Raw genomic sequence first — 26,062 nt, 5'->3', positions numbered from 1 at the left:
AAAAGAAATGAATACACAAAAACAGGCCAGAAAAAGAGAGAGAAAGAGAGCGTTAGGGAGAACAAGAGGTCATGAAGCATAAAGACGAAACATTGGTTTCTTATAATATGTCCCATCTCTAGTAACGCATGCAACAGCAGAGGGTTTGGAAGCTTGAAAACCTTTGCGCTATGTGATGTATCACAGCCTTCCTGGTACATTAATAATCCACTCTCCTAAAGCTTAAGGAATTAATATTGAAACAACTCTCTGCATCTAAATTAAAGGAAGAGCCACCACTAAGGACTTTTCGTCCAGTTTGGAATCAGGAATAACTTCTGTGTAGCAAGCAAGGACTTGTGCACATTCAGAATTCACGTGTGCAACAAACCTCACCAACTACACCAAAACAAGACCCCAGTTCTGCTTTAAACTCCTTGAAATACTTCACACTGGGTTTTAATTGGCAAATGTAGGTTAAAAGAATTACTCTGCACAATAATCCGTAGAGAATCATAGAATCATGGACTAGTTTGGATCAGAAGGGACCTTAAAGCCCATCCAGCTCCAACACCCCTGCGATGGGCAGGGACACCTCCCACTGGATCAGACTGCCCAAGGCCCCATCGAACCTGGCTTGAACACCTCCAGGGATGGGGCAGCCACAACTTCCCTGGGCAACCTGGGCCAGCGCCTCACCACTCTCATTGTGAAGAAATTCCTCCTTATGTCTAGGAGAGCCTGGGCTTTGCTCTTTTCCTTGCACTTGGGAATGCACCCACCTCTGAGCACCCTCTTCACGGTTGCAGTCTCTGGGATAACCGAGAGATTTGTCATTATGGCACTGGGAAATCAGTGCAAGAATACCTACAAGTCAGTATTGAAATTAGGTGTACAGTTACCAACAGAGTCCTGAGCTGACGATGCAGTCTGGTCATCTGAAAGAATTTGTACTATTTCTTCTAGACAAACAACTTAGCACAAAACTTGCCAGCTGAGAGATAAAAAAATGTGGCTTTAAAATGGAAAGCCAGATGTTGATGTTGATGTGCTGACCCCATCGCCACTGAGTGTGTAGTTCAGCTGACTACTCAAACAACCATTTGACCATTTATTTGGGATTGTTGAAATATTTGGAACAAGCTTTATCCCAAAAGCAGTGTGGAAACCTTTGCAGCAGCTAAACCTCCTGAAGGTACAACATAATGGACATTTGTGATAGTGCATGGGAGAGCAGACACGGAATGAGGCAACCCAGCCTTTTGGGAGCAAGCAAGCACGTCTATAGCACCTGAGATGCTTGGGAAGAGTGTGCCAAAGCAGAGGTATTAACTAAGGCTGCTGCTATCCTGCTCTTCATTCAGCTTGTTAGCAAGGTCTCAGCTAGCTCTTCTCACATCTCTGGGAGCCCTCAAGCCAGGAGGGAAGCAACAGCAACAGAAGAGTTAAACCATTAATGAGACAGAAAGCTTTAGTAGTAATCAACTCTTTGCCCAAATGGTTGAGGGAGGAATTTTTCATAGGCACAGAGAAGCAGGATTCCAGTCACCACAGGTGAATGAAGGCTACAGTCTCGCCCTGTGCTAGAAGTTGTGCTTCACTCCTTATTGACATTGAAATTTGCCTTCAAGGAAGGGCAGAATAAGCAGTTACAGGCACCTATGATTTTACACACATCAAGGTTGTCACAACATCCAGCATCAGGGAACAAGGATGGAAAAAACCCCAAGGAGAGATGCTGTGTAATCAGTGCCATTGTTGTTTATTCTCAATAATTAACCTCACTTTCACTTCAAATAACTGCAACGTTTCTGGTACCTTCGTATAAAAACAGCCACACACCTGCTCAACACAAACCAGTGATTAAATACTCATAAAAGCATGGCAAGTCCATTTTGTCAACTGTTAATTTTAACTTTGGTGGTGGCATTAGGATGAGCAGAAACTGTTGCCTCACTTTTTACTACACAGATTCCTGGGCAACCAAAAACCAGTAATTTGTGCCTAAAATGTGAGGCCTGAAGCCTGTGGGTTCTGGTATAATGCATTTTCTGTACAACAGAGGCTTTCACCTTGATCAACCTCATCTAATGGCATAGTTCAACAGTTTGTTAAGAATAGGAGCTGCTTTGTGTAGGAACAAATAGATGCTGATTTTATTATCACTTCAAGAGACGACTCTTCCACCATTCCTCGCGGGTATCTCTCAGTTCCCAGGTTCTTTATGCTGCAGACAGATCACCTCTAGGATTCTTGTCCGTTAGCATCAACAGCCTCTTGGGCATCTTTTTAGTTCTTGGGCTATTGCTTAGGAAGGTGGTGGAGTCACCATCCCTAGAGGTATTTAAAAGATAGGTAGACAAGGATATGGTTTAGTGGCAGATAGGTATGGTTGGACTTGATGATCTCAGAGGTCTTTTCCAACCTGGTGATGTGATGTGAAAATGCATTTAGTGGGAAAAAAGGGACAGTGATCAACACTGTGACAGCCAGGTCTGACTGCACACACAGGGAAGTGTTATTTCTGATTGAAAGCCATTTCCATGTGGGCTCCTTCCAAGCCAAATCCAGCTCCCACCCTCACTTGGCCTAATGTGAGATATTACACTGTGATACTTCAGAAAATGGAACAGAAAGGGAGGTTATCAGCTTTGAATACCCATGTCTTAATCTTGCTTCAAAATGCGACTGTCTCCACTGCCAATGCATTGATTTTTCCTTCATTATATATGCTAAATCTAGCAAATTAATCACAGGATCTTAAGAAGACACAGTCCATCTTCTGGGGTTCAATGGAAAATTCCTTAGGAGTGAGATTTCCTTAGGTACCAGCTGGGTCACTACTTGACAAGAGGCAGAATCACAGATTGAATAAGGTGGATCAAGCAGCTACCCAAACACAGATCTATACTTGTACATAGTCATAATCAACTTCTCACCTCCCCTTCAGATCCAGAAAAAATAAAATTTGCATTTTCTAATTATCTTGTGCGGTAAAGACATAAAGGAAGGTAAAAGCTTGACTGAAGCCTGTGGTGCATGTATACGTCTCATCAGCAAAGTGCAGCAATAAACATGCAAGCCATAAAGGCAGAATGAAATCCTGATAAGATCAACTGAGCAGAAGCACTTTTCTTCTCACCTTCCTGTTCCACTGGGAAGAAGTCAGACTAATTGAAAGGTATTTGTTTCTAAATAAAATTATCTATTTACAAACATTTCTTTTTAAAAATGCACAACTATATTTGCTCCTATATTTAAAAATGTAATTTGTACATAGGCTGCTGGAAAAGACTATGTTTATATAAAAAACCCCAACCAACAGAACTCCCTCAGGAATTTGAACATCAGTTACAAATTCTGATCTTATCAAGATTTATTTTAATTTGCAAATGCAAAAGCATTCCTCTTTTTAGGGCTCAGATTTGCAGAGTTCCAAGCGCTCCTTGAGAACCACAAAACCCTGGAGTGTCTGGGCTGCAAGCTACTCGGTTCCAGAGACCCCCAAAATGAACCAGGGATGCCTCGATCGAACACGAAGCAGACTATTTGCACAAGCCATACGCAGTGCAAAGAAAATGCAGGACAGGATGCAGTGCTCCAGAAGAAACAAACTGAATCAGCTAAATACCAATCTTTGTGCACCTGATGTTGACAAATGCTGAGAATGCAGATTATTTTAAGCGCCACAGTGTAATAAGTGACACACAATAATTCAGACTGGGGATAAATTAATAACAAGCTTAACTGCGTGGCTGATATCAGTGACCAAAAGGATTTATTTTTCTTAGGAAGTGTTTTTGTATATATTTGCCTGTATGTTTTCAAGCACCCACTACTTTTGGACCAGGATGTATTTCTACGAACCAGCCGCCTTGTGTTGCCAGAGTGGATGACCATTCTCTGCAGCACAAGCAAGCACACAGAAATATTCAATTATCCTCATCCAAAAGCAGAATACTATCCCACAGGAAACTGAAGGAGTGCTAAAATGATGTCAACATGCCAATTACCAAAGACACTTAATAAAAACTTAGAATTACCACGCACGCTAACTCTTTACAATCACCTATTGAATGCTACGAATTCTAGCTGGCTACGAGTTCCCAGTTCCCTTCTCCTTCAGCACAACACTGCAGTCCTTCCTGTCGGCGCATGTTATTAGGTTATCCCCACACAAGCATCCACATCAGCAAACAGGCTCAGTGTGACTGTCTATGGGTGGACAAGTAGATGACGTTGCTTTCGCAGCAAACCACTCACCAGTGACAGCTCCCAGATCAAATGACGTTCAATCTCACCACTGTCAAAGCACTTGGGTAAACAGTATTATAAAGTAGAAAACAAGAGATCTTTATCTTACAATACCTGCCACGCCTTATGGAATGGCTTTGCCTCAAAGATAGAAGTGAAAAAGTTCAGAAATCGTTCAACAAACCCCAACATTTGCAACTGGTGGCCATTACCTATGGCTCTGTATTTTGGGGTGGATTTTTTAATTGCCATTGAGCTGATCACACCATCCCAGCCAGCTTAGTTAGACAACAGAAGTATAAAAGAGAATTTCACCAAAGTCAGGCTAGAAAATACACAGCCTGCTACAAGCTTAAAAGACTGAACAAGAAACCCAAGAGATTCCATGATACCCACCAGCCAGTTCCAATCCACTGCATCAACTACATTGTAACATGAAACAACTTCAAGATCAACACTTAAGTTATTAAAATACAGCTGCTGAGCAACATGATTCCAGCAGCATTTCCTCCTCCCATCCACCCTGATCCCCTTCCCACCCCTTTTAGGGCCCATACCCTTGGATGGGTGTACAAAGCTGCACACTTCTTATTCCAAATCCCCTCTGCAGCAACAAAGCTGCTAGTGCTATTGCAAATGCTGCCTCCGATTTAGCTTAGCATCAACAACTGAAAAGGGTGGGGATACCAGCAGGGTTTATAATTGACATCGCTGTTGTGCTGCTGCATTTCACTTGCTGCATGTGATAATTGAGTTACGGCTCCACTCTGATGTTGGGTTAGCCAGGACAGCAGCAGCACCAGCCTTGTGCTGCTCCATTGCAGCCAGATCTGCTTTCCTATGACTGCTTGTAACTGCATAGAATGAGCCAAACAGTTTATTCAGAAGTAAATAAACTCACAGAAGAAAATTTAGGAGTTAAAATTAAGACTGACTCTTGATCCAGATCTAGACACAACCTCAGGCAGCCTCCACCAGCTAAAACCCAACCAGAGGCTTGCACTGTATTCCCACGTAGAAAGGCGGTAGTTAATTAGGAATGTGGTTTCTTCACTTACAAAGACACAAAGGATCATTTTTGTCTTCAAATTAATACCATGTGCTGGAGAGAGGCTCTCACAGCTTCATTGCACAGGACCTGTGACACTTCCACCCCTAGGACAGCTTTCTGCAAAGGATTTTCCTCACCATTCAGTCTCAGGAGCAAAGAGCAAGAACATTTTAGTGTTAAGGGTTTGGTAAAGGGCAAAACCTTCTCACCTCTCTGCAAACAAAGTCTTTCTTAAACCAAGCCAGATTTAATCCTCAATGAAAATACACTGACCAGTTTGAGAGTGTGCATTGCTTACAACAGGAAACTCAGCAAACCCAACCGCCTGACTTCCAGCAGGAATGCCCTGAAGGCTGATGGCTCCTGGTTTGAGAGGGCAATACTGAGGACTGGCCCGAGGAAGGCATTAACACAGGTCATATATACCTTTGTTGTTAATAAGCAATGGAAAGGAGAATCTGATTTGCAATAACATTTATTAATGACTGTACATATTTACAAAGAAAAATCTGAGAAAAAATACAAAACCAAAAAAGTGTTCCAAAAGAGAGCATTTTAGGTAAAAAAGAAAGTGTTTTTAGTCCCCACAAACTGATTCCACAGGACCGTGTACCTCTGCTGGGAGATCCCAAAGCGGCACAACCCGAGGTTAGTCCTTCCCTCCAGCTTCACAAAGCAAGACTGATGAAACAGGGACACAGGAGAAACCACCCCTGCCAGGTTCTCCCATGTCACCCACTCCAAAGTACAGACTAAAGAGTTTCTAAATGAATCCATAACCTTTTTTTCAATAATTTTTTCCAGAAAGCATCCTACCTCAGTCTGTAGGTCACAATAGGCAACTCCAACTCGTGACCAAGAAAAAGAAAACCCAGTAAACCAGTGGAATAATTCTCAGAGTGACAAATTACTGACCCTTACATGAAGGAAAAGACACTCTACCCATGACTTTTCCAAGGACCCTGCAGTACAGACACAGCACGGCCAGCCTGACCTCACTCCTGCAAGCACAAGCTAGTCCACTGGTGCCATGCTAAGGAAATCCACTTGTCCTCATTACTTCAGGACAGGAGGTAAATGCTGAATCTCTGCTTTTCCAGGGTCATCACTAGTTATCGCACAAACTGCAAGGAAAGAGAGCTGGTCTGGGCTTCCTGCTCTGCCTACAGAGTCCTCAGTTCATCTTCCATTGACCAGGCAAAGTGGCATGTGGCAGGAGGTGCAGGCAATACCCTTTATTACCTGTTCACTCTTAATAACAGAAAAGAAAAAAGGGATATCGTTTTACAGTAGCATACACCTTGAATGTTACCAATGAATGTCACATAGAGAGCCCAATACCTAATGCAGCCTCAGAGCTGAATCTCAGTTTCAAGCTCTGCTGTTTCAAAACACTAATGCCCACCTTCTCTTAAAGCATGAAAGCACAAGAAATTGTTCTGCATTTTATTTTACGTTCAGGAGAACTGCTATCAGGGTAAGAAGATTCAGAAAGTGAGCGCAGAGCCAACTACCAGCTTTGTGATGAAAAATGCTGAAGCCTCAGTAGCCACTTACTGGATCCTACAGACAAGCACCAGGGAGTCTCGCTGTACAGGAGCAGCCAAACTAAGCAACACTCGGGAAGTCTCAACAACATCAACACTGCTGGCAGCCTTCTTGTAGCCGCACCAACAGCATGCAAAATCACTGAAATGTCATTTTCTGTAGCAAGTCACATCGAGAAATCAGGATTTCTCATACCGGCCTGGATGAGGTTAAGAGCTGCAGACATTCCCAACTTCCCTCTGGAAGGGATATCAGCTCCAACACTCACAGCCTGGCACGGTACCAGCCACACGGGAACCAGGTACTTTAATCCCACTGGGGTCAGTGATGATGTTGGGGCAGGTGGCCAGGGGCTGCCAGGCTTTGCAGCGCTACAGACTGGAGGAAGAATAGCTGGAGAGCTGCACGGAAGAGAAGGACCTGGGGGTGCTGGTTGACAGCCGACTGAACATGAGCCAGCAGTGTGCCCAGGTGGCCAAGAAGGCCAATGCCATCTTGGCTTGTATCAGAAATGGGGTCACCAGCAGGGCCAGGGAGGTTATTCTCCCTCTGTACTCGGCGCTGGTGAGACCGCACCTCGAATACTGTGTTCAGTTCTGGACCCCTCACCACAAGAAGGATGTTGAGGCTCTGGAGCGTGTCCAGAGAAGAGCAACAAAGCTGGTGAGGGGGCTGGAGAACAAGTCTTACGAGGAGCAGCTGAGAGAGCTGGGGTTGTTTAGCCTGGAGAAGAGGAGGATGAGGGGAGATCTTATTACTCTCTACAACTACCTGAAAGGAGGTTGTGGAGAGGAGGGAGCTGGCCTCTTCTCCCAAGTGACAGGGGACAGGACAAGAGGGAATGGCCTGAAGCTCCATCAGGGGAGGTTCAGGTTGGATATCGGAAAAAAATTCTTCACAGAAAGGGTCATTGGGCACTGGCAGAGGCTGCCCAGGGAGGTGGTCGAGTCGCCTTCCCTGGAGGTGTTTAAGGAACGGGTGGATGAAGTGCTGAGGGACATGGTTTAGGGAGTGTTAGGAATGGTTGGACTCGATGATCCAATGGGTCCTTTCCAACCTTGTGATTCTGTGATTCTGTGAGTGTTCGGTGTTCCTGAGGGAAATGGGAGCACAGTACACACGCCAGGTCCTTTACAGAAACCCTGAGATCTCTGCCCTTAAACAAAGCTAAAGCAAATCAACTCTCCCTAAGCATGAGTATGGCAGCACACATCTCAAAATCCCTTCTTTCAGCATCACATCCTGCATGGACATCAAGGGAAAAGGGTGAAACCAGGAATCAACCAGCATGACACTGACATGTACAGTACACAGAACGTGCAGGAACGAGAGAGAGAATGTGCAGGAACGAGACCTTACGCGATTGCCGCAGGGCACGTCCATAATTCCCTTTGCCTAGCAAGCAAATGGAAAAAAAGTGGAAGAACAACCGGCAAGGGGCTGGAGCACAGCAGGCACATCACTGCGGTGTTGAACGAATGGAGTTTCTGTTCCCGATATGCTATGGGCTTTCTCTGTCAGAAGAGATCATGTCCACTTGGATGAAAGTAGACAACTGGCTTCTGAACCACCACAGAAATATAAATCATTTGTTCCATTTCTTTATCCTCTGCAGTGATAATTGTTACATAAATCCAAAAAATGTTCCTGAGCATTCTCAGAATGTAAACTTTAAAAGCATTTTGCTGATGATAACCAGCTTTACCTCAAGACTAAAAAAAGAAAGAGTGAGAGAGAGACAACCTTAATGAAGAAGTTCAAGAAGTGATTTGAAGTGACCAACAGAGTGCATGTCCCATCACTCTGGGACAAGATATCCTGAGCACTGTGTCCAAACACTGCTCTGGGCAAAGCTTTTTAGACTTCAGGTCCTTCGGAAATGGTAGACAGAGCTAGAGAAACCATGGCTTTGCAAAAGCCACTGGTATGGCTTCAAAGTACTTGTCATCAGTTTGGAAAGACAGCAGGCAACAACTTCAACAGCGCTCAACACAGCATCCCAGCAGCTAACTCAAACGATGGCTTTTGCAAGGAATCAGGTGTGTGTTCAAGCTGCTCTCCTCCAGGAAGCATGGGAAGAAAATGGACAACAGATTGAACAGCTCCTGTCCCTTTCTTCTCCACGCCAGGCTGGCAGAACGAACAGTCCCTGGTTTTCATTGTATCTGTTCCAATTTCAGGAAGGAGATTCAGGCAGGGAATTCTGCATCTTCTGCACAGCACATGGCACACCAGCATCCTTCCCCTCCTCTGCAGCTCACCTTCTCGAGATGGTCTTCCTACACCTCATGCTGAGCTCAGCAGAGTTCATGTGCATCCTAAGGTGTCCTCTGAGCACTGCAGGAACACAGCCCATGGAGCAGCACCGTCCCTCCACTGCCTGTGCCAAGCTCAGCTCTCCTTCACCCTACAGCACACACCTGGACACCAACCTGGTGACTTCTACACTTGCAACCACTGAAAGAGGAAGACTGTGTATTAAAGGCAGTGTATTAAAGAGGGAAGAAAACTTTCCAATGAAAAACCAGCATTCTCACAAAACAAGGTCCTGAAGGCACAAACTGGTGAACTAATCAGAGCAAGAGTAATCAGAAAGATTCCTGCAAGATTAAAACAAAGGGTTTCACTGGCAACCTAAGCTTCCGAGGCATCATTTAGAAGGCCTCAACCTGTACACTGAGAGCAAGAGAGAGGCAGCTCAAGTGGTCCGTGACGCACCACGGCCCTTAAGATCAGACAGCACATGCCGTTACTTGTCTTTTTCCTGCAAGCTTATCTTCTAGCTTCCTAAACAACACTGTTCACACAGATACAGATAAATACGAGTGTGTATATATATATATTCACAAATTGTAACCCCTGTAATAAAGGTCTGCTCCTTCCTCTTCCGTGCTATTGGAGCAGCTGCCACTGGTGGCATTGGTGGCTGTTCTGACAAGTAACTGTGTCTCTACTGACCCTCCAGAGAAAGCAACAGAAAGCAGATTACTGCGGAAAGAAGAAGTGGTTGGCTCAGCTCAGTCCCATAATTGCTATGTACAGAAAAGAAACCCCTTAGACACATAGTCTCCTCTTCCCTCCAGCTCGCAAGCCAGTTCTGCTCAGCCCAGCTGCACAACTCATCTTGGAGCCTCCACCAGAATAACTTGGAGAAACAAGTATCACCCAGACTTTTACATTTGTAGGCAATAAACAACAAGCGGCATGCAAAGGTTTTGTTAGAGAAGTCAAAACAATCGATGGCTTTAACATTAGAAGTGTGTCCTGATGTGATAGTCAACATGCGAAGAGAGGAGCGGTACCTAACAGCAGGTTATGCTGTTCCTGCGACCTAAGCAGTCATGCATCAGTTAGTTCAACACAAAATTAAACAAAACCACATCTGAAGTGCACCAAGACCACCAGATTCAGAAAAATTATAAATCTATGTTTACAATAGGTATTCCTTGCAACGTGTTTTCTCCTATAACACGCCGTATGTTCTTGGAAGGGAGAACAGGAGTGGGAAAGGGAAGCTGCAGTGCTTTGCAAAAGGCTTCTCCCACCGGGAAAATGAAGAGTTGCCCATCCCTGTCTCTACATTAACACTAATGGCAGCATTGATAATCAACACTTTTTATTTAAACACCAGTCTCAGTTTCCTAGAAAAGGAGTGGTTATGGATTAGATTTAACAGATTGCTGTAAAGCCTCTTGGGATCGGTATCAAATGTTCTTCAGCTTGCGAACATCTTGCATTTAAAACAACAAGCTTAAGAGCAAGCCTCCAGCAACTCCCACATGACGTCTAGAGAGGCTGGGGAAGGAAATGCCTCCTCCAATATATTCACACTCTCCGTCTGCCCTCTGACAGCAATCAGAAGCATGGATCAGAGATTTTGTCTCTGCACGTTAGGAAACTTCAGAGTGGACCTGGCAATCCATGACCACTCCTGCCAAGCCCTGGATCAAAGCCACAAAATGACATACAGCGGGATTAATGTGACGGTCGCAGGGTGTCCCTCTCTGGGACAGCAAACTACGAAGATCAAAGACCAGGACAAGGAAGATGCAGCAGAGGCTACAGCCAAGAAATTCAGGAGCTTTGGTCTTGAGGTTTCAACGTGACCCTGTTGCCACTCAGAGAAAGAGCAGCCACCAAACAGTCAGTGCTACAACCAGGAGAAAGGACATCATAAAGGGAACACGTGGAGAAGGAAAAATGCTAGAGTACAGCTGACACTTTCTGAGTGATTTCTGCTCTTCAGGAATAGAAATAGAAACCTTTGGAAGAGTTTCTTCACTTGCTTGCTCGGGAAAGGCTGTCTCAGTAGGTATCTCCTGCTTTTTTAGTTTGTCTTCATCCTGTACTAACAGAGGACGTTCCCGTGTCTGCTTTCGTGGTAGAAGATCAAGAAAGACAGAGAGAGATGAACAAAAATGACAGATGGAAAGCGCCCAAAAGAATACTTGGAAGTGTGCAAAGTGTTATGTCAGTCTTCCTCTCAAGGTAAAAATAAAGCAAGCAGAGCTGCTGATGGCTCAGGTTCCATCAACCTTAGAGCTGCAAAATCTAATCCTCCCAGCAGAGCTCATCAACATTTGGATGGAATTATGTGTGTTTTGTCACGAACCTCTGGATCACGATCACGCATGTTTTATGCCTGCCCTCCCAGAACAGCGTTTGCTCAAAACCTACCGAAGTGGTTTGGACTTGGAATGGTTTAGAGTTTGAGGCATTAGAAATAAGAATGGTGTAATACAAAACATGGTCTGTGACAGCTTCCCATCCTACAGTGCCCTTAAAAAAGAGCATTTGTTAAATACTGTTGATCATCCAGATCACAGTGCAGATACAAAATGCGTTTTCAAAGTTCTGACAACAGTATCAAAATTTCAATTGGTTTGAAAATTCTATTGGAAGAGGTGAAAAATCGTTACATCTTAGAAAGCCCGAGTGTGGAAGAGGCAGGATTGCAGTAGGAGCGTTGGAAACTCCTTAAAACTTTGCTCCACAGTTTAGCACTTTTGTTTCTGGAATCTAAAGGATGTGACAAACCAGAATGAGGACATCATCATGTAGGATCATGCAAGAGCTCTATGTGGAGAAAGAAATGGTTGTGGGAAGTGCTGCTGCTCAGTAACTCTCCATCCCTTTAGTTTCCCAGACCTGGTCAAACCCGAGTGTATCTAGGAGAGGAAAAACTTAGCTCTGAGCTCTCTCAACTGTGCTAGCCTCCTTTGATCAGTACGTAACTTTGGGACTGGTTCTTTGCACACCCCCAAGTGATGAGCGTTGGGGAGAAAGTAGCTGGGAGACTGGGCAGCAAAAGAAAATACAAAATGCAAGAGTAATATGACCATTAAAACAAACAAACAAACAAACAAAAACAGGAAGAAAGACAACATAAAAAGAACAGGGTACAGTTAAACTTTCATAATTGCTTTTCTCAACGAATACACGGTTATATCTTTCATGCAGCTTTTTCGAACCAGCCATGCACCATAATAAGCAAAATCGAAAGCTGCAAAAGCTGCAGCAGTGCAAAAGTCCTCTCAGTGTGAATTATGAAACTACGTCATCTAGCCAAAAGAAAAAACATTATCCAGCAGCTGCTGTTGAGTTTTTGCTTGGTGCCATTGCAATAGCAAAAGTCTGGTTCAGAAGCACATATCAGAGCAGCAGCTTTACCTCGAGCCCACCAACCTGTCTCTCAGAAGATAGGACAGTGACTTTCTTGACCTGGACACACAAAGGTGTTAAGGTTCAGTTGTCTTGCAATAAAACACACGGGAACAGCAGAAAACCAGCCCCTAGCTAAATACACTTTGGCTACCACAGCAGGGTGAAGATACCACCATTAACAGGAGAAACAGGACTGCTTTGCATCGTGATTTACCAACCTTCAACATGTGCCAGTGGAGGGAAACACTCTTCCTGGAAGGTGCCTCATCCAACCTGAATCATAGGATGATTTGGGTTGGAAAGGACCTTAATGATCATGCAGTTCCAGCTCCCTGCCGTGGGCAAGGACACCTCCCACTGGATCAGGTTGCTCAAAGCATCTCAAAAATGCATTTCCGGAAGTTCACAGCAGAACATGTTCTCCTTCGCCTCAGAGCAAGACCACTCCAGAGAGGACCAGGTTAACAGCGAATTTCCAGAAATGCAAATCCAGAGCTGACACCAACCCTCAGTCGCTGTGGACCACTGCAGGCCCCCAAGATCTCACAATGTGGTCACCATGCAAGAAATTCATCATAACCAAGAAGGTAATTCTTGAACTGCAGCTGTGGATTTTGAAAGCCCCAGCTCTATCCCACCCTCAGGTCCACAAATCCCATGGTACTGTGGGCAGAGCTCTGCACCGCCCTGCTGCAGTTTATGCAGAATTTATACCAAGACTCAGCAACAAAAGAGAAAAGCCCATCCATGTGTTGAACAGAGTAACTCAAAGGATAATGATCGCCACTCATTATTTTTGGGGGTAAAGCCCTGTAATTGTCATAGCTTTTCTCTATGCTTTGAGGAGCCTGCAGTAAACTTGGTGGTTAAAATCTCTCATTCCTGTTCTCATAACTCTCCCTCCATGGCAGGACGGTTTCTGTTTAGAGTACCTCCCTCAAAATGGTTTGAAGCTGAAATGCAAGCTTATCTGCAGTGCTGGGGGTAGGAAGGGGAGAAGCTGGGCTTGGACCAGGAAAGTCTACAACTACCGCCACTGTGGCCAGGAAGCAATTTTTCAGTTGTAAAGAAAAATCACATTTATTATTTAAGGGACTGATCACCACAGCCTCTGACTACTGTTTTACTCATGAGCTCCAAAACTGAGCAAGGTAACACCAATAACAAACAGAGAAGCTCTTTGACATCCAAGAAGAAATCAGTTGGCAGGCAGATCTCTGTTCCAACTTGGTTTCTTTGAAAAATTACCTTTTTAAGGAAATTAGCAGAGAAACTGTGCCTGTATGTGGCTATTAACACACAGGCACTGTTCCTGTAAGGAGAAATATTCCCAGCACGTATGAGTGGCCCTGCTGTAGCCACCTGAGGAGTCTTCTTGAGGTAGATCAGCACCTGCAGATCCTAATGCAAAACTAAACCCAATGACATACCGAATTAACTGGAGAATAAAATGACTTCTGAAAATGGGTACCACCCTAGTGTTTCTCCACTGGGTTACCAGCAATATTTTCTCTGAAGCAATAATTCCCTTTAATTTTGGTGTTTGGGTTTGGGGTTTTTTTCCGTGTTTTGGGGAGATGCATTCCCTGGCACCAGGAATGAGCCAGTCCCCAAACCAACCATGTGAAATGAAGTCTAGTATCACGGTGACAGCAACATTGGGAAAAGCAGCATCGAACCCAGGTGAAGAGTTCCTATAACCTTCCTACTAAAACCCAATATCACAATTTTATGATACTATGACCAAAGCATCAATTCTCCCAGAGACGATTACATGTGTAAAAATTCAATATTAACTATTAAAATTCAACATAACCCAAACTAAGCGGAGCTGAGGTCAAGTCCTACATTGCAAAGTTGTCCCCTAGCACAACGCAGTGCACTAAGGCCCACGCGCCGCAAAGTACTCACTCCATCCACTCCTGTAGGAATTTGCCCGTTGACATTGAGAGTTCGGAATGGGGAATGAGTGGACAAACGTTTGTCCCATTCACTCGGCCGAGGCTCTGGGACGGACTCCATAAAGTTCTTCTTCAACTCACTGATGTTGGCGTGATGCTTCTTTATTTCTTCTTGGGTCTTATCTAGATCCTAGCAGCAAAAGGACAGGGTAAATGAAGAGACACAGAGACGACACCTGTGATTGCCTACGCTGCTGCATAGCAAAGCTGCGCTCAGCAGAGTTGTTGGCGACTTCCATCAATGTGCTCACACTGCAAAAACACACAAAGGGAATGTCCTCTCTCCTCTTTCCTTTTGTATTAATTGGGATAAACTGCCATCGGCATGGAGTGAAGTCTCCTCCAGGAGTGGGATGTGCCATTGATCAGCTCAAGCTACACCAAAAGTGATGACAGATGAGATGTAATCTCATGGGTTTTCCCTATCTGCGATTTTTCTAAGTTGCAAGGCCAGGTTGAATGGGGCCAAGGCCAGGTTGGACAGGGCTTTGAGCAACCTGGTCCAGTAGGAGGTGTCCCTGGCCATGGCAGGGGGTTGGAACTGGATGGGCTTTAAGGTCCCTTCCAACCCAAATCGTTCTAGATTCTGTGATCCTATATTTGTTTGGGTTATTTAATTCAATGCCTTTAAATTGGGTGGGTTGCTTTCTTTTCCCTCTGTTAGCTTGAATATTCACAGGTGTAAATGCAATTAATATTTAAGAAAATGTTTTCCCAATTTTATTTATTCTCCTCATGCCTATTCTCTTTCATCCTTCTAGGAACTATATTTGGTCCCAGAATATCCCATTGCCTTTCCTCCCCTCCCCCCATCTCATCCCTTCAGGAGCTAGCACAGGAGGTTTTAGACTTCTGAAATGAAGTCTAAATCCACCCAAGAGTATTATCCACCCAAGAGTATTATCCACCCAAGAGTATTGAAGGAACTGGCGGATGTCCTTTCCAAACCCCTATCCATCATCTTCCAGAGGTCCTGGCTGACTGGGGAAGTTCCACTAGACTGGAGGCTGGCTGATGTTGTGCCCATATACAAGAAGGGTTGCAGAGAGGATCCGGGGAACTACAGGCCTGTCAGTCTCACCTCAGTGCCAGGGAAAGTCATGGAACAGGTAATCTTGAGTGCTATCATGAAGCACACGCAAGAGAACCGGGTGATCAGGCCCAGTCAGCATGGGTTTACAAAAGGCAGATCTTGCCAAACTAACCTGATCACCTTCTATGACAAAATCACTCAACTACTGGATGGGGGAAAGGCTGTGGATGTAGTCTTCTTGGACTTCAGTAAAGCCTTTGACGCAGTTTCTCACAGCATTCTGCTTCAGAAACTGTCAGCCTCTGGCCTGGACAGGCGCACACTCTCCTGGGTTGAAAACTGGTTGGATGGCCGGGCCCAGAGAGTGGTGGTCAATGGAGTTAACTCCAGCTGGAGGCCAGTCACAAGTGGAGTTCCTCAGGGCTCAGTACTGGGTCCAGCTCTGTTCAATGTCTTTATCAATGACCTGGATGAAGGCATTGAGTGCACCCTCAGCAAGTTTGCAGATGACACTAAGCTGGGAGGAAGTGTCGACCTGCTGGAGGGTAGGGAGGCTCTGCAAAGGGATCTGAACAGGCTGGACTGCTGGGCCGAGACCAATGGGATGAGGTTTAACAAGACCAAATGCCGTGTCCTGCACTTGGGGCACAACAACCCTATGCAGCGCTACAGACTGGGGGAAGAATGGCTGGAGAGCTGCACAGAAGAGAAGGACCTGGGGGTGCTGGTTGACAGCCGACTGAACATGAGCCAGCAGTGTGCCCAGGTGGCCAAGAAGGCCAATGGCATCTTGGCTTGTATCAGAAATGGGGTCACCAGCAGGGCCAGGGAGGTTATTCTCCCTCTGTACTCGGCACTGGTGAGACCGCACCTCGAATACTGTGTTCAGTTCTGGGCCCCTCACCACAAGAAGGATGTTGAGGCTCTGGAGCGTGTCCAGAGAAGAGCAGCAAAGCTGGTGAGGGGGCTGGAGAACAAGTCTTATGAGGAGCGGCTGAGAGAGCTGGGGTTATTTAGCCTTGAGAAGAGGAGGCTGAGGGGAGACCTTATTACTCTCTACAACTACCTGAAAGGAGGTTGTGGAGAGGAGGGAGCTGGCCTCTTCTCCCAAGTGACAGGGGACAGGACTAGAGGGAATGGCCTGAAGCTCCGTCAGGGGAGGTTCAGGTTGGATATCAGAAAAAAATTCTTCACAGTAAGAGTCATTGGGCACAGGAACAGCTGCCCAGGGAGGTGGTCGAGTCGCCTTCCCTGGAGGTGTTTAAGGAACGGGTGGATGAAGTGCTGAGGGACATGGTTTAGGGAGTGTTAGGAACGGTTGGACTCGATGATCCAATGGGTCCTTTCCAACCTTGTGATTCTGTGATTCTGTGAAGATGAGATGACAGCCCTCTAAAATCGACTGGAGAACTCACTTTATGCCGAATCAATCAAGAAACTCTGGCTAAAATTCCACACCTGGATAGAGCCCAGTTTCTAGTCTATGATGCCAGCTTACAGCATAAACACATAGACTTCAAGGCAAGTCAGCTCTCTTCTACTTGTTTAAAACCAGCTTTTCCTTGCAAGCAAATCAGAGTTTTTGAAAACAATGCTTTTGCATAAAATAGGCATAAGCCAAACAACAACTTTCTGGACAGAGCCAAAAAGCAGCAAGCCTCACCCGCTGGAAAGGGGAAAATCAAGGTAAGTAGAAGCATCTCTGGGAAACGTCACTGGTTTTACGTTTTTAGGTGGATCTCAGCCCACTGATTTTAAAAGATGGGAAAGCAAATGCATCCCTAAAGGAGGGACCTCCCCCAGTGTCTGCACCCCTACAGCTTACTCAGGACACACGGGGCTCTAGTCTAAATGTATTACCCCTCTCTGCAAGGCTAGAGCCCAAAGCCCAAAGCCCCAAAGCCTCACTATTTCCTCATTTTGGCACAATTCAGAGGGAAAAAAATCAGTTTTGGCACACATCCTGGATGAAAGCACAAGCAAGTGCTAGCTAGTTAGGAGAAAAAAAGCACAAATAAGGCTGCTGAAGACTCCAGGGCAAAACCCTGCCTGAGTCCAGGAGCCCTATAGCTGCTCCTGGTTCAGAGAAGAGAGAAAGACCACCTTGGCTATTCACGACTGTGCAACAGCTGGTCCTGGAGGGCTTGCGGAGAAGCTAAAGCCACGAGGAGGTACGTGAAGCCACATCAGGTCTTGAAAGCATCTTGAGGAACAAGCTCGCTAAGCATTAAGTCTTTTCCTCCTGTTTTGCCCTTTCTGTATGAACGTGGAGGGTTGGGTTATTGAGCACAGAGTGTTAGATGGTTTTCAAGAAAATCAAGCAGCAGCTTCAGGAACATGAGGTCTGCTGGAAAAACATCTGATTTGCCAAATGCATGGATTGAAAAAAAAAGGAATAAAGCGAGTGAGCTGCTGGGTGAGTTCTTTTCTAAGGGAGGGCTGGAGCACCTGCAACAGAACCAGTGGGAAGGGCAGCAGGAAGGGAAGGAGCTTGTAGAAGGGGCTGGGTGCCAGAGCCAAGTATTGCACTACAGGAAAAAGGGATTTTGAAGCATTAGAAAAGCTCTGATTGGGGTCGGGGAGATGGAGCTGTTCCACTTGGGTGAAAGAAAGCAACCGGGACAATCTTCACAGTGCTCCAGTGGCAGCAGAACCATGCCTGTCGTGTCACAGCCCCTTCACGTGTGGCTGAAAGCTTAAGTTGTAGCAGTCAAAAAAAAAAAAAAAAAAAGATTTAAAAAACTACCCAAAAGCTGTAAAACTTTTAAAATTGAGATGAGGAGAAGGCAGTTAGTACACTTCACTTGCAAGAGATACCAACAGGGATACCCTACCAGCTGCTAGTGCTGCAGTTTTGAGTAGGAACACATAACACAGAGTATCAGAAGCCACAAAACGTCTTCCATAACACAGTGTATTAAAACAAATAAAATATATGATTGGCATGGTCTGTTCTGAGATAGTACTTGGGTGAAACCAAGTGTAAAGAGCCAGAGACAAAGGGAAGAGCTGTATGCAGAGGGATGAAATGGCTTCTCTCCACAAGCATCAAGCCCTGGTGTCCCCTCCATGGGGACCTGGCATTGATGCGCGATGGGGCCTCGGGGAGCGTTAAAGATGCTGCAAGGCCAGTATGCATTAGGATGAGAACTGCAATATTGCAAGCATTGCTGTAATGCTGGTAGGAGCATCCAAAAGGAGGACCTACTCCTGCCTGAAGCAGCTTGGACATCGTGGTGGTCTGAGTGCCATGGAAGTGACAATTTCCCATGCAGCTTATCTTGAATTTTGCATTTTCACAGACCGTCTTTTGCCCCAGGAAAACATTTTATTGCAAGCATGTATAAACTTGTAAATGAAGCCCGGCCACAAAACCAGGTTGAATGGGGGTTTGAGCAACTGGATCCAGTGGGAGGTGTCCCAGCCCTTGGCAGGGGATTGGAACTGGATGGACTTTAAGGTCCTTTTCAATGCAAACCATTCCATGCTTCTATGAGCACCCAGCAGTTCTGAGAGCAGACCTGAACACACAACTCTGCTAATCATATATTTTGAGTAAGTATGAGGGAATGAAAGTCAGAAGAGGTAGAAGGAAGAATGCACATAGTCATGTTTACTGTCACCATGCAAAAGCACATGTAAAACCAAAATAATTAGGTCTTTCATGCAACAGCATGCAAAAACAAAGGCAGCGGCAGAAGAGGAAGAAAAAAGTTCAGCGCAGATGCAGAGGGTCTAGGCAAATGCAACTGAAAAAAGCTTCAAGTTCATACAAACCTCCAACATTAAATTGCTATGCCTGATATAAATGTTTTCACCATCTAGCCTCTTTGATCTTTTCTGTGAAAATGAAAGAAAAAGGGGAAACAAAAAGGAAAAAAAAAAAGAAAAAGCACAAAAAATTAAAACGTTGTTCTTGCGGGAATTGACAAATTGGCAAATTAAAAAAGTTAACTCAAGGTCGGGAGCGCAGCACTGTGCCAGCATGGGGCAGGGACCCAGCAACAGCGTGGGGCCACCACCAGGAGATGGGGTTCTTGCTCATGGAGAATGGGGCAATGCAATGAGTCCTTTAAAGAGACAGCTCCCAGGGGTTCACAGGCTTTTGCCTCTGTTTATATCGCTGCCACACAGAGACACTTTACTGGTTTTCTGTGGAAGCCTTGCACGGAGTCACAACCTCACATTCCTGAGAGTGACACGTGCCCACCCATGAGGCTGCACTGCCTGGTGTAACCTGTACAAGGTCTCAGTGTGCACAGTGACCACGTTTTAACCACCTTTCCCATCCTGGATATGTCCCCTATTACTTAAACCATACAAAAAAAAGCATACTTTCCTTTTTTTGCATTTCCAGGAACGCACACTTCATGGCTTTCTTTGGTTTCTAATTACATTTGTTACAGAGCAGATCGATTTTACAAATCAAACCAAGTGTGTTGCCCTGGAATGCTCAACATGCATAATGTCAGCAACCAGAGTGTTTAGGGGACAAAAAGCTATTTGTTTTAAAATCAAATATTTGATAGTTGCAGTTTAAAACCAAAAACCCAACCCAAAACACATGAAGAAATTGGAGCACTGTCTTTTTAAACAGGTTACGGATGCATGAATGATATGGCAAATTTGGTTGGTGAAAGTGTAAAATGGCTAACCTTCCTCATTCTTATCAGCTCTTCCTCTTTTTCTGCAGGCTGCTGCTGTCGGGCAGTGATAAGAAAAAAAAAACAAAAAAGAAGAGTTGTTGGTTCATTTAACTGCGTTGAACCTCAGTGTTTAACCTTCAAAAAACGTGAACAACCTAACTGAACAATCAGCACAAACCTGGGGCTGGTCACCATTCGTGGTGGGCACAGTGACCTCAATGTGGGTTTTCCTCACCTACATTTAAGAAATAAATTGGTAAAAACATTTTCTTGTTAATAGATTTGTTTTAAGAGACCGTTTAGTTTCAAAACACAGCTGCACAAAGTTGGTTTTGAAATGCCAAGTGAACATGCACAAACCAACATGCAGTCCTCGGGGAAGAGTTAATGACACCGCAGCTCTGTTAGTTAACAGCACGTTTACAATAATTCAGCTTGAGAATTATTTCCATTTGAAACCAGTGCTCTCCAGTGCCTGGCTTCCCACCGGCATCAGCTTTGTCAGGCAATGCTTTCAAATTCCATTTGCAGCTGGATCTCTCAAGTGAAATCTCACCCAAAGCAACACGCTCAGATTAACACCGACCTTCTCAACAACAGAACATTACTTGTTATGCACAGGGATTACATTCACAGAGTCAGTAAGAAGAGACCTAGCTACAAAACTGATGTGGGGGAACAGTTTTAAGCAGAAATGGGAGTTTTAGATGAGATCTTTGAAAGAAATGTTTTCCTGTGAACATGAGGAGCCACTGGCCCAGGCTGCCCAGAGCAGTGGTGGCTGCTCCATTCCTGGACATGTTCAAGGCCAGGTCGGACAGGGCTTTGAGCCCCCTGATCCAGTGGGAGGTGTCCCTGCCCATGGCAGGGGTTGGAATTGGATGGGCTTTAAGGTCTCTTCCAATCCAAACCACTCCATAATTCTATGAAAATCCAGCCTAACATCACAAATTAAGTTCTTTACTGTCCCTAAGTAGAGAGCTAAGATTGTCTTAACACTGTAAGGCAAGTATTTTAGGGAAACTGGACTGCCAAAAACTCTGAAGGCAAAAGCATCGTTGGTTGTTAAGTGATGCAGCTGTATTTGAGGAAAAGGGTAAATTCGGCATGTTCAAATCCACAATTTCCTCCCACATCTACATTCAGAGAAAGAAAAAAAAAAATCGAGCATTTAACCATTTAGGAAAAAAATTCTAAAAAGTGAGATGGGATGAATAAGATTTACTTATTCTCAACTTAAGACTGTGGAGGGTGAGCAGCCTTGCAGGAATGATGTACCATGACGCACATTCCGATGTGCCATCCTGAAGATCCCTTTAGAATGTTCATTTAACAATTACAGGCCACAGCAGCTGGCTTTTCTTCACCTCCATCTCCCAACCTCAATTAATAATGATCTCACCTGGAGTCTGTCATACAAACACCACTATGTGATAAGTCAGAGTAAAAACGTGGCTCCAGTAATGCTGAGAATAGCTAAATATTCAGAGTAATGTGAAAATTGTATCTCAAGGCTGCAGTACTCGAAGGTTCCAGTCAATAAGATTTGCAGGATATTAAGGACACTGTAATGTGAACAATGCTTTTATACATTATTTTCACTCAGGAGAACAATGCATGTCTTCCAACACCAGCAGAGCTCTCAGACATTTGCAGGAAGATCAAATAGCATTTAAAAAGAAATCATTTAAACAAAAAGCCCTCAAGGTCTCACCAGAGCCATTCACAACCCAAGTTTTAGCACAGTTTGCAGAACACGTTAACAGCTGTCCCAGAGAAAGCCTAGCAATGTGAAAACATTTGCAGTCAGATGCTGGGCTGCAGACTAGATACGTATCACCAGTTTCACTGGAATTGTTCCTGCTGTCGTACCAGGAATCAGCAGACAGTTTAGCAGTAGGTGAATGAATAAATTCAATTGCCATGAGCAGCTGTGCAACTCCTGCAAGCGTTTTTAACCACACATCTCTCAGCTGCATTTAGTCTGACTGCAACCACCGAACGCCAGTCGCCCTTGACCTCCTCCCTCCTTGCACCCAAAGGGTGAGGACTGTGATTTCCAGAGATCCAGAGCCCTGTACCTCACTCCCACCTGATGCCTGACGAGGAATAAACCTGTAAGCTCATAGCACAGCGCTGCTGCTCTGGGGCGGCTGTCAGAGCTGACACTCCAGCCTGGCACAAGCGCAGCCTCTTCTGAAGAGGTTCTGGTCTGGCATACCTTTGACACATCGGCTGGCTCTGGCTTGGCTTTCTCTGGTGGGATTTCCTCGTGTCTCACATCAGGTTTCGCTGCTTCCTTTTCTACTTTAGAGGCAGTGACCACATCCTTTGTGCCAGGCTTTGCCAGGATGGGTTCTGCAGCGTGGCTCTGGGTGATGGCTGGGGCAGAGGTGGGACGGGGGCTCCTCTCAGGGGTTATCACGGCCACTGCTGCAGATGTGGAGAGACAGACAGGGACAAGGTTCAGAGCAGATAATGTTTCCAAAGTCTTTCCAAATTACAGTGCTTTCATTTAAAAAGAAAGAGAGGAAGAAGGAAAAAAAGTGCAAAGAAACAAAAATGTTGAGTAAAGCAGCTTGTGCATTTAGTACGGAGAAATTGAGATTGCTTTCCTTATGGTTTAAGTAAAACAAAATAAAACCCTACAACAGATGGTTTACAAAAAGCAAGCTTGCACCCTGCAGAGAAGCCACACCAGAAAGGCAAATCTATTTTTGACAACGTGCCATTGATTTCTGGGTCCTTCACACAAAACAGACACAGAAGTCCATCCCAGTGCAGCCGTTAAAATAGAAACACTGATAGCTGAGGAGTGTTCTCGACTCACTGGCATCTCTTCAACAAGAATGGGATGATTTGTGAAGGGCAACACAAGCTTTTCCCTGTGTCCCCAGTCTTTTCAGCAAATCCGACAAAAAGATAATCAACAAGTATCACTCTATAAAACTTCCCAGCAGCTTCCTGGTGGGTTTCAAAGCAGGCTGGGGCTGCGTGGCCACTGGGGCTGCGTGGCCGCTGGGTATCCCCTGCTGCAGCCCCAGCCACCGCAGCCAGCAGATACCCAGCATCTCCAGATCAGTGACAGTGCAAAAATGAACAGCATGCTGCCAGAAAAACACCTTCCAGAGAAGTATGATGGTCTTAAATAAAAGCACTAGGCACATACAAAATCAACTGCCTGCTCTTTCCTTCAATCCTGATTTCCCAAACAATTCCCATTGCCTGAAACGCCTGATACCTCTGAAATACTCAAGCCAATACTGCGCGACAAAGCGAGCCCCAAGTAATTCACTGTGTGTTCCTATAGACACAACAAGCTATTTAGTTCTGATGTTGTTGTTTATGGCCATTTCACTACAAAGATACCTAGACATCTGAAATAATTCCTTTGACGGGGTCTCATATTCCTAAAGTCACAGTTTATGCAGCAAGAGTCACGCTGAGTAACTCACCCCAGCTAACACAGGGTTACCAATGCCTATCCAGCCAGTCAAGGACACTAGAAAATTTAGCTTTAAAAAAGAAATTATAATTTTAAGTAACTCCTCAGTAAGTATTCCTGTTTCACTGAAGATAACTGCACCTCCTCTGTGTGTATAAACCACATACAGAACAAAGCATCCATGTGGCCAAACCCACACAAGGTGGAAGGGCAAAAAAGCATTGGATTTTTTAAAATGTGAAGTTACACTTTTCAGCCAAATTGCCAGGCACCATGTCTTGCTGAAAATCCACATTAAGACCCCAAACCACCACCTCCATCTCCGTTATCTCCCCCCTTCTTTGGCATGGCAGTTCATTTCTGTGAGCCATGCACTGTGTTATCCTTTTGGAAGGCCAACCAGTGCCATGCCCCGGTGTTATTTATGCCACGAAAGCGGTGACGGCTGTCGGGGAGATTGTACGGAGGGATGTGAGATGGCAGGGGCAGTCAGGATGAGGAGGATGCCGGGTGTGCAAAGCCCTCATGGTGGTACCTGGTTCCAGCGGAATCGGCTCTAGTTCTCTCAACACCACCACTGTTTCTTCCTCCTCCTCTTCCACTGGACTTATCTCACCATTGCCAAGAGTACATTTGGCTAAAAAAGTTATGCAGGTGTTAAAATGCCACCTCGAATATCAACCAGCAAAGGAAATCCTGCTGTCAGTAAACCCACAGGGTCACCACTCTTTAGGGACTCCTGCTCCTCTCACAGTGATTCAGAGCAGTGAGATACATGGGCAAAATAATAGAGGATCCTAGGTTTTCCCTTGAATATTCAGCAACGAGTTCTGTGCTGTCCAGAACAGCATTATTTTAGTTATATTTTCTTGGTTTACTACATGTAGGTATTTTGACAAGTGACAATTTAAACACAGTAAAACACGCTGCTTAAAAATACGAGATTTGAAATATCAACCACCATTACCCCCGCCAAGAAAACAGTTCCTGCTGGGAACAGAAGTGTCAAGAGGAGGAAAGAGTGCAGGAGGAGAATGAGAAGCAGGGAGCAGCTGCAGCTGTGCACGTGCTGGGCTCTAACACCAGCTGCTGCCTGCTCTGCTGCAGTCCATCCCAGGCAATATCTTCCCGTCTAAGCACAGGGGCTGGCATAGGGCTTTTAAATAAACAGGTGAAGTTCCCAGTTACATTCCTCCAGGGCTTCAATCTCAATTCCTACAATGACCGAGGATGGCAACAAAGCTGGTGAAGGGTCTGGAGCACAAGTTTTATAAGGAACAGCTGAGGGATCTGGGGCTGTTTAGTCTAGAGAAGAGGAGGCTGAGGGAAGACCTCATTGCTCTCTGCAGCTCCCAAAAGGAGATCGTAGTAAGGTGAGTGCTGGGCTTTTCTCCCTCCTTACTACAAGTGACAGGACGAGAGAAAACAGCCTCAAATTGCACCAGAAAAGGTTTAAATGGGATATTAAGAAAAATTTCTTTACAGAAAGAGTGGTGGAAGCCCTGACAGAGGCTGCCCAGGGCAGTGGTGGAGTCCATCCCTGGAGGGGTTCAAAAATTGTGTCGATGTGGCACTTCGGGATGTCATTTAGTAGGTACAGGGTGGTTGGGCTGAAGGTCGGACTTGGTGATCTTAGAGGTCTTTTCCAACCTTAATGATTCTATGACTAACCAACTCTGCTTTTAATTATGATCAGGGTGTATCTGCAGCAGTGAGGTTGCTCTGAAAAAAACCCAACTAGGGAAGAAGCTGGCTTCCCAGTGAAGAGCAATAGCAGACTGTAGGTGACCTCCAGCAGTCACGGAGCACTCAACCTGATTTTCAGGCACCACACATTCCCATAGGTCCAGGGAATGAACCTTCCAAGAGGGAACAAGGGCAGAGAAGCATTAAAAGGCCACTGCACACTCACCTTAACACACAGGCACGCAGCCAGGCCACAGCACGGCACCTCAACACCTCACACCAATAAAGCAGCACTCGCGTATTACTTGCAAAGCTGGGTGCGATTTTAGTGGCAATGAACACCACCACAAAGGGTGCAACCTCTGTCCTACAGCACAACATCACTTCAACCCAGCAGATCACAGCACGGGCAGGCGTAGGAGCCACACCAATGCCAAACACTGCTGCGGCTGTACCTGACCGCATCTGCAACGGCTCCGGCAACTTTGGTTCAGCAACAGGAACCTTAACCACCTCTACCTTCTCCTCCTCCTCTTCCTCCTCTGCAATGGGTTTCATTTCAAAAGTTTCAAGAGCATGTTTGGCTAGAAAGAGGTTTGCATGCATTATTATGAGCAGCTGGAGAACCACACGGACACACGATGGTCACTGCAGCAAGAGGAGATTCCTACCCAAGGCAGCAGCTGAGAACAGCAAGGCGATTTTTACAGCAGCTTAGTAGTAACTTCCCACCACACAACTGCATATCAGTCTTTCTAGTGCTGCCAGGCTCAACAGTGTATGGGATGAGAGGGA

The 26,062-nt window shown here is 45.3% G+C and overlaps 1 protein-coding gene across 28 annotated transcripts in view; it reads right to left on the bottom strand.

The window, feature by feature from the left end:
• Positions 1 to 26,062, bottom strand: part of EPB41 (erythrocyte membrane protein band 4.1) — a 97,030-nt gene that overhangs the window by 10,810 nt on the left and 60,158 nt on the right. For 5 of the 28 annotated variants that reach the window (XM_054086322.1, XM_054086324.1, XM_054086323.1 and 2 more), the window contains 8 exons: positions 25,723 to 25,851; positions 24,117 to 24,218; positions 22,358 to 22,569; positions 20,315 to 20,371; positions 20,146 to 20,190; positions 19,268 to 19,330; positions 14,408 to 14,587; positions 12,518 to 12,553 (listed from right to left, as the gene is read on the bottom strand). In XM_054086322.1, the coding sequence (XP_053942297.1) occupies positions 12,518 to 12,553; positions 14,408 to 14,587; positions 19,268 to 19,330; positions 20,146 to 20,190; positions 20,315 to 20,371; positions 22,358 to 22,569; positions 24,117 to 24,218; positions 25,723 to 25,851 (824 nt within the window). Of the gene's footprint in view, positions 1 to 3; positions 12,130 to 12,502; positions 12,554 to 14,407; positions 14,588 to 19,267; positions 19,331 to 20,145; positions 20,191 to 20,314; positions 20,372 to 22,357; positions 22,570 to 24,116; positions 24,219 to 25,722; positions 25,852 to 26,062 lie in introns of those variants that run through there. The other 23 variants (XM_054086332.1, XM_054086333.1, XM_054086346.1 and 20 more) reach the window with 19 other exon arrangements.

This window comes from Cuculus canorus, chromosome 22, assembly GCF_017976375.1.
Source record: "Cuculus canorus isolate bCucCan1 chromosome 22, bCucCan1.pri, whole genome shotgun sequence".
NCBI classification, from domain to species: domain Eukaryota; kingdom Metazoa; phylum Chordata; class Aves; order Cuculiformes; family Cuculidae; genus Cuculus; species Cuculus canorus.
The sequence above is the reverse complement of the archived record's forward strand: the minus strand, read 5'-3'. Positions and strand labels throughout refer to the sequence as shown.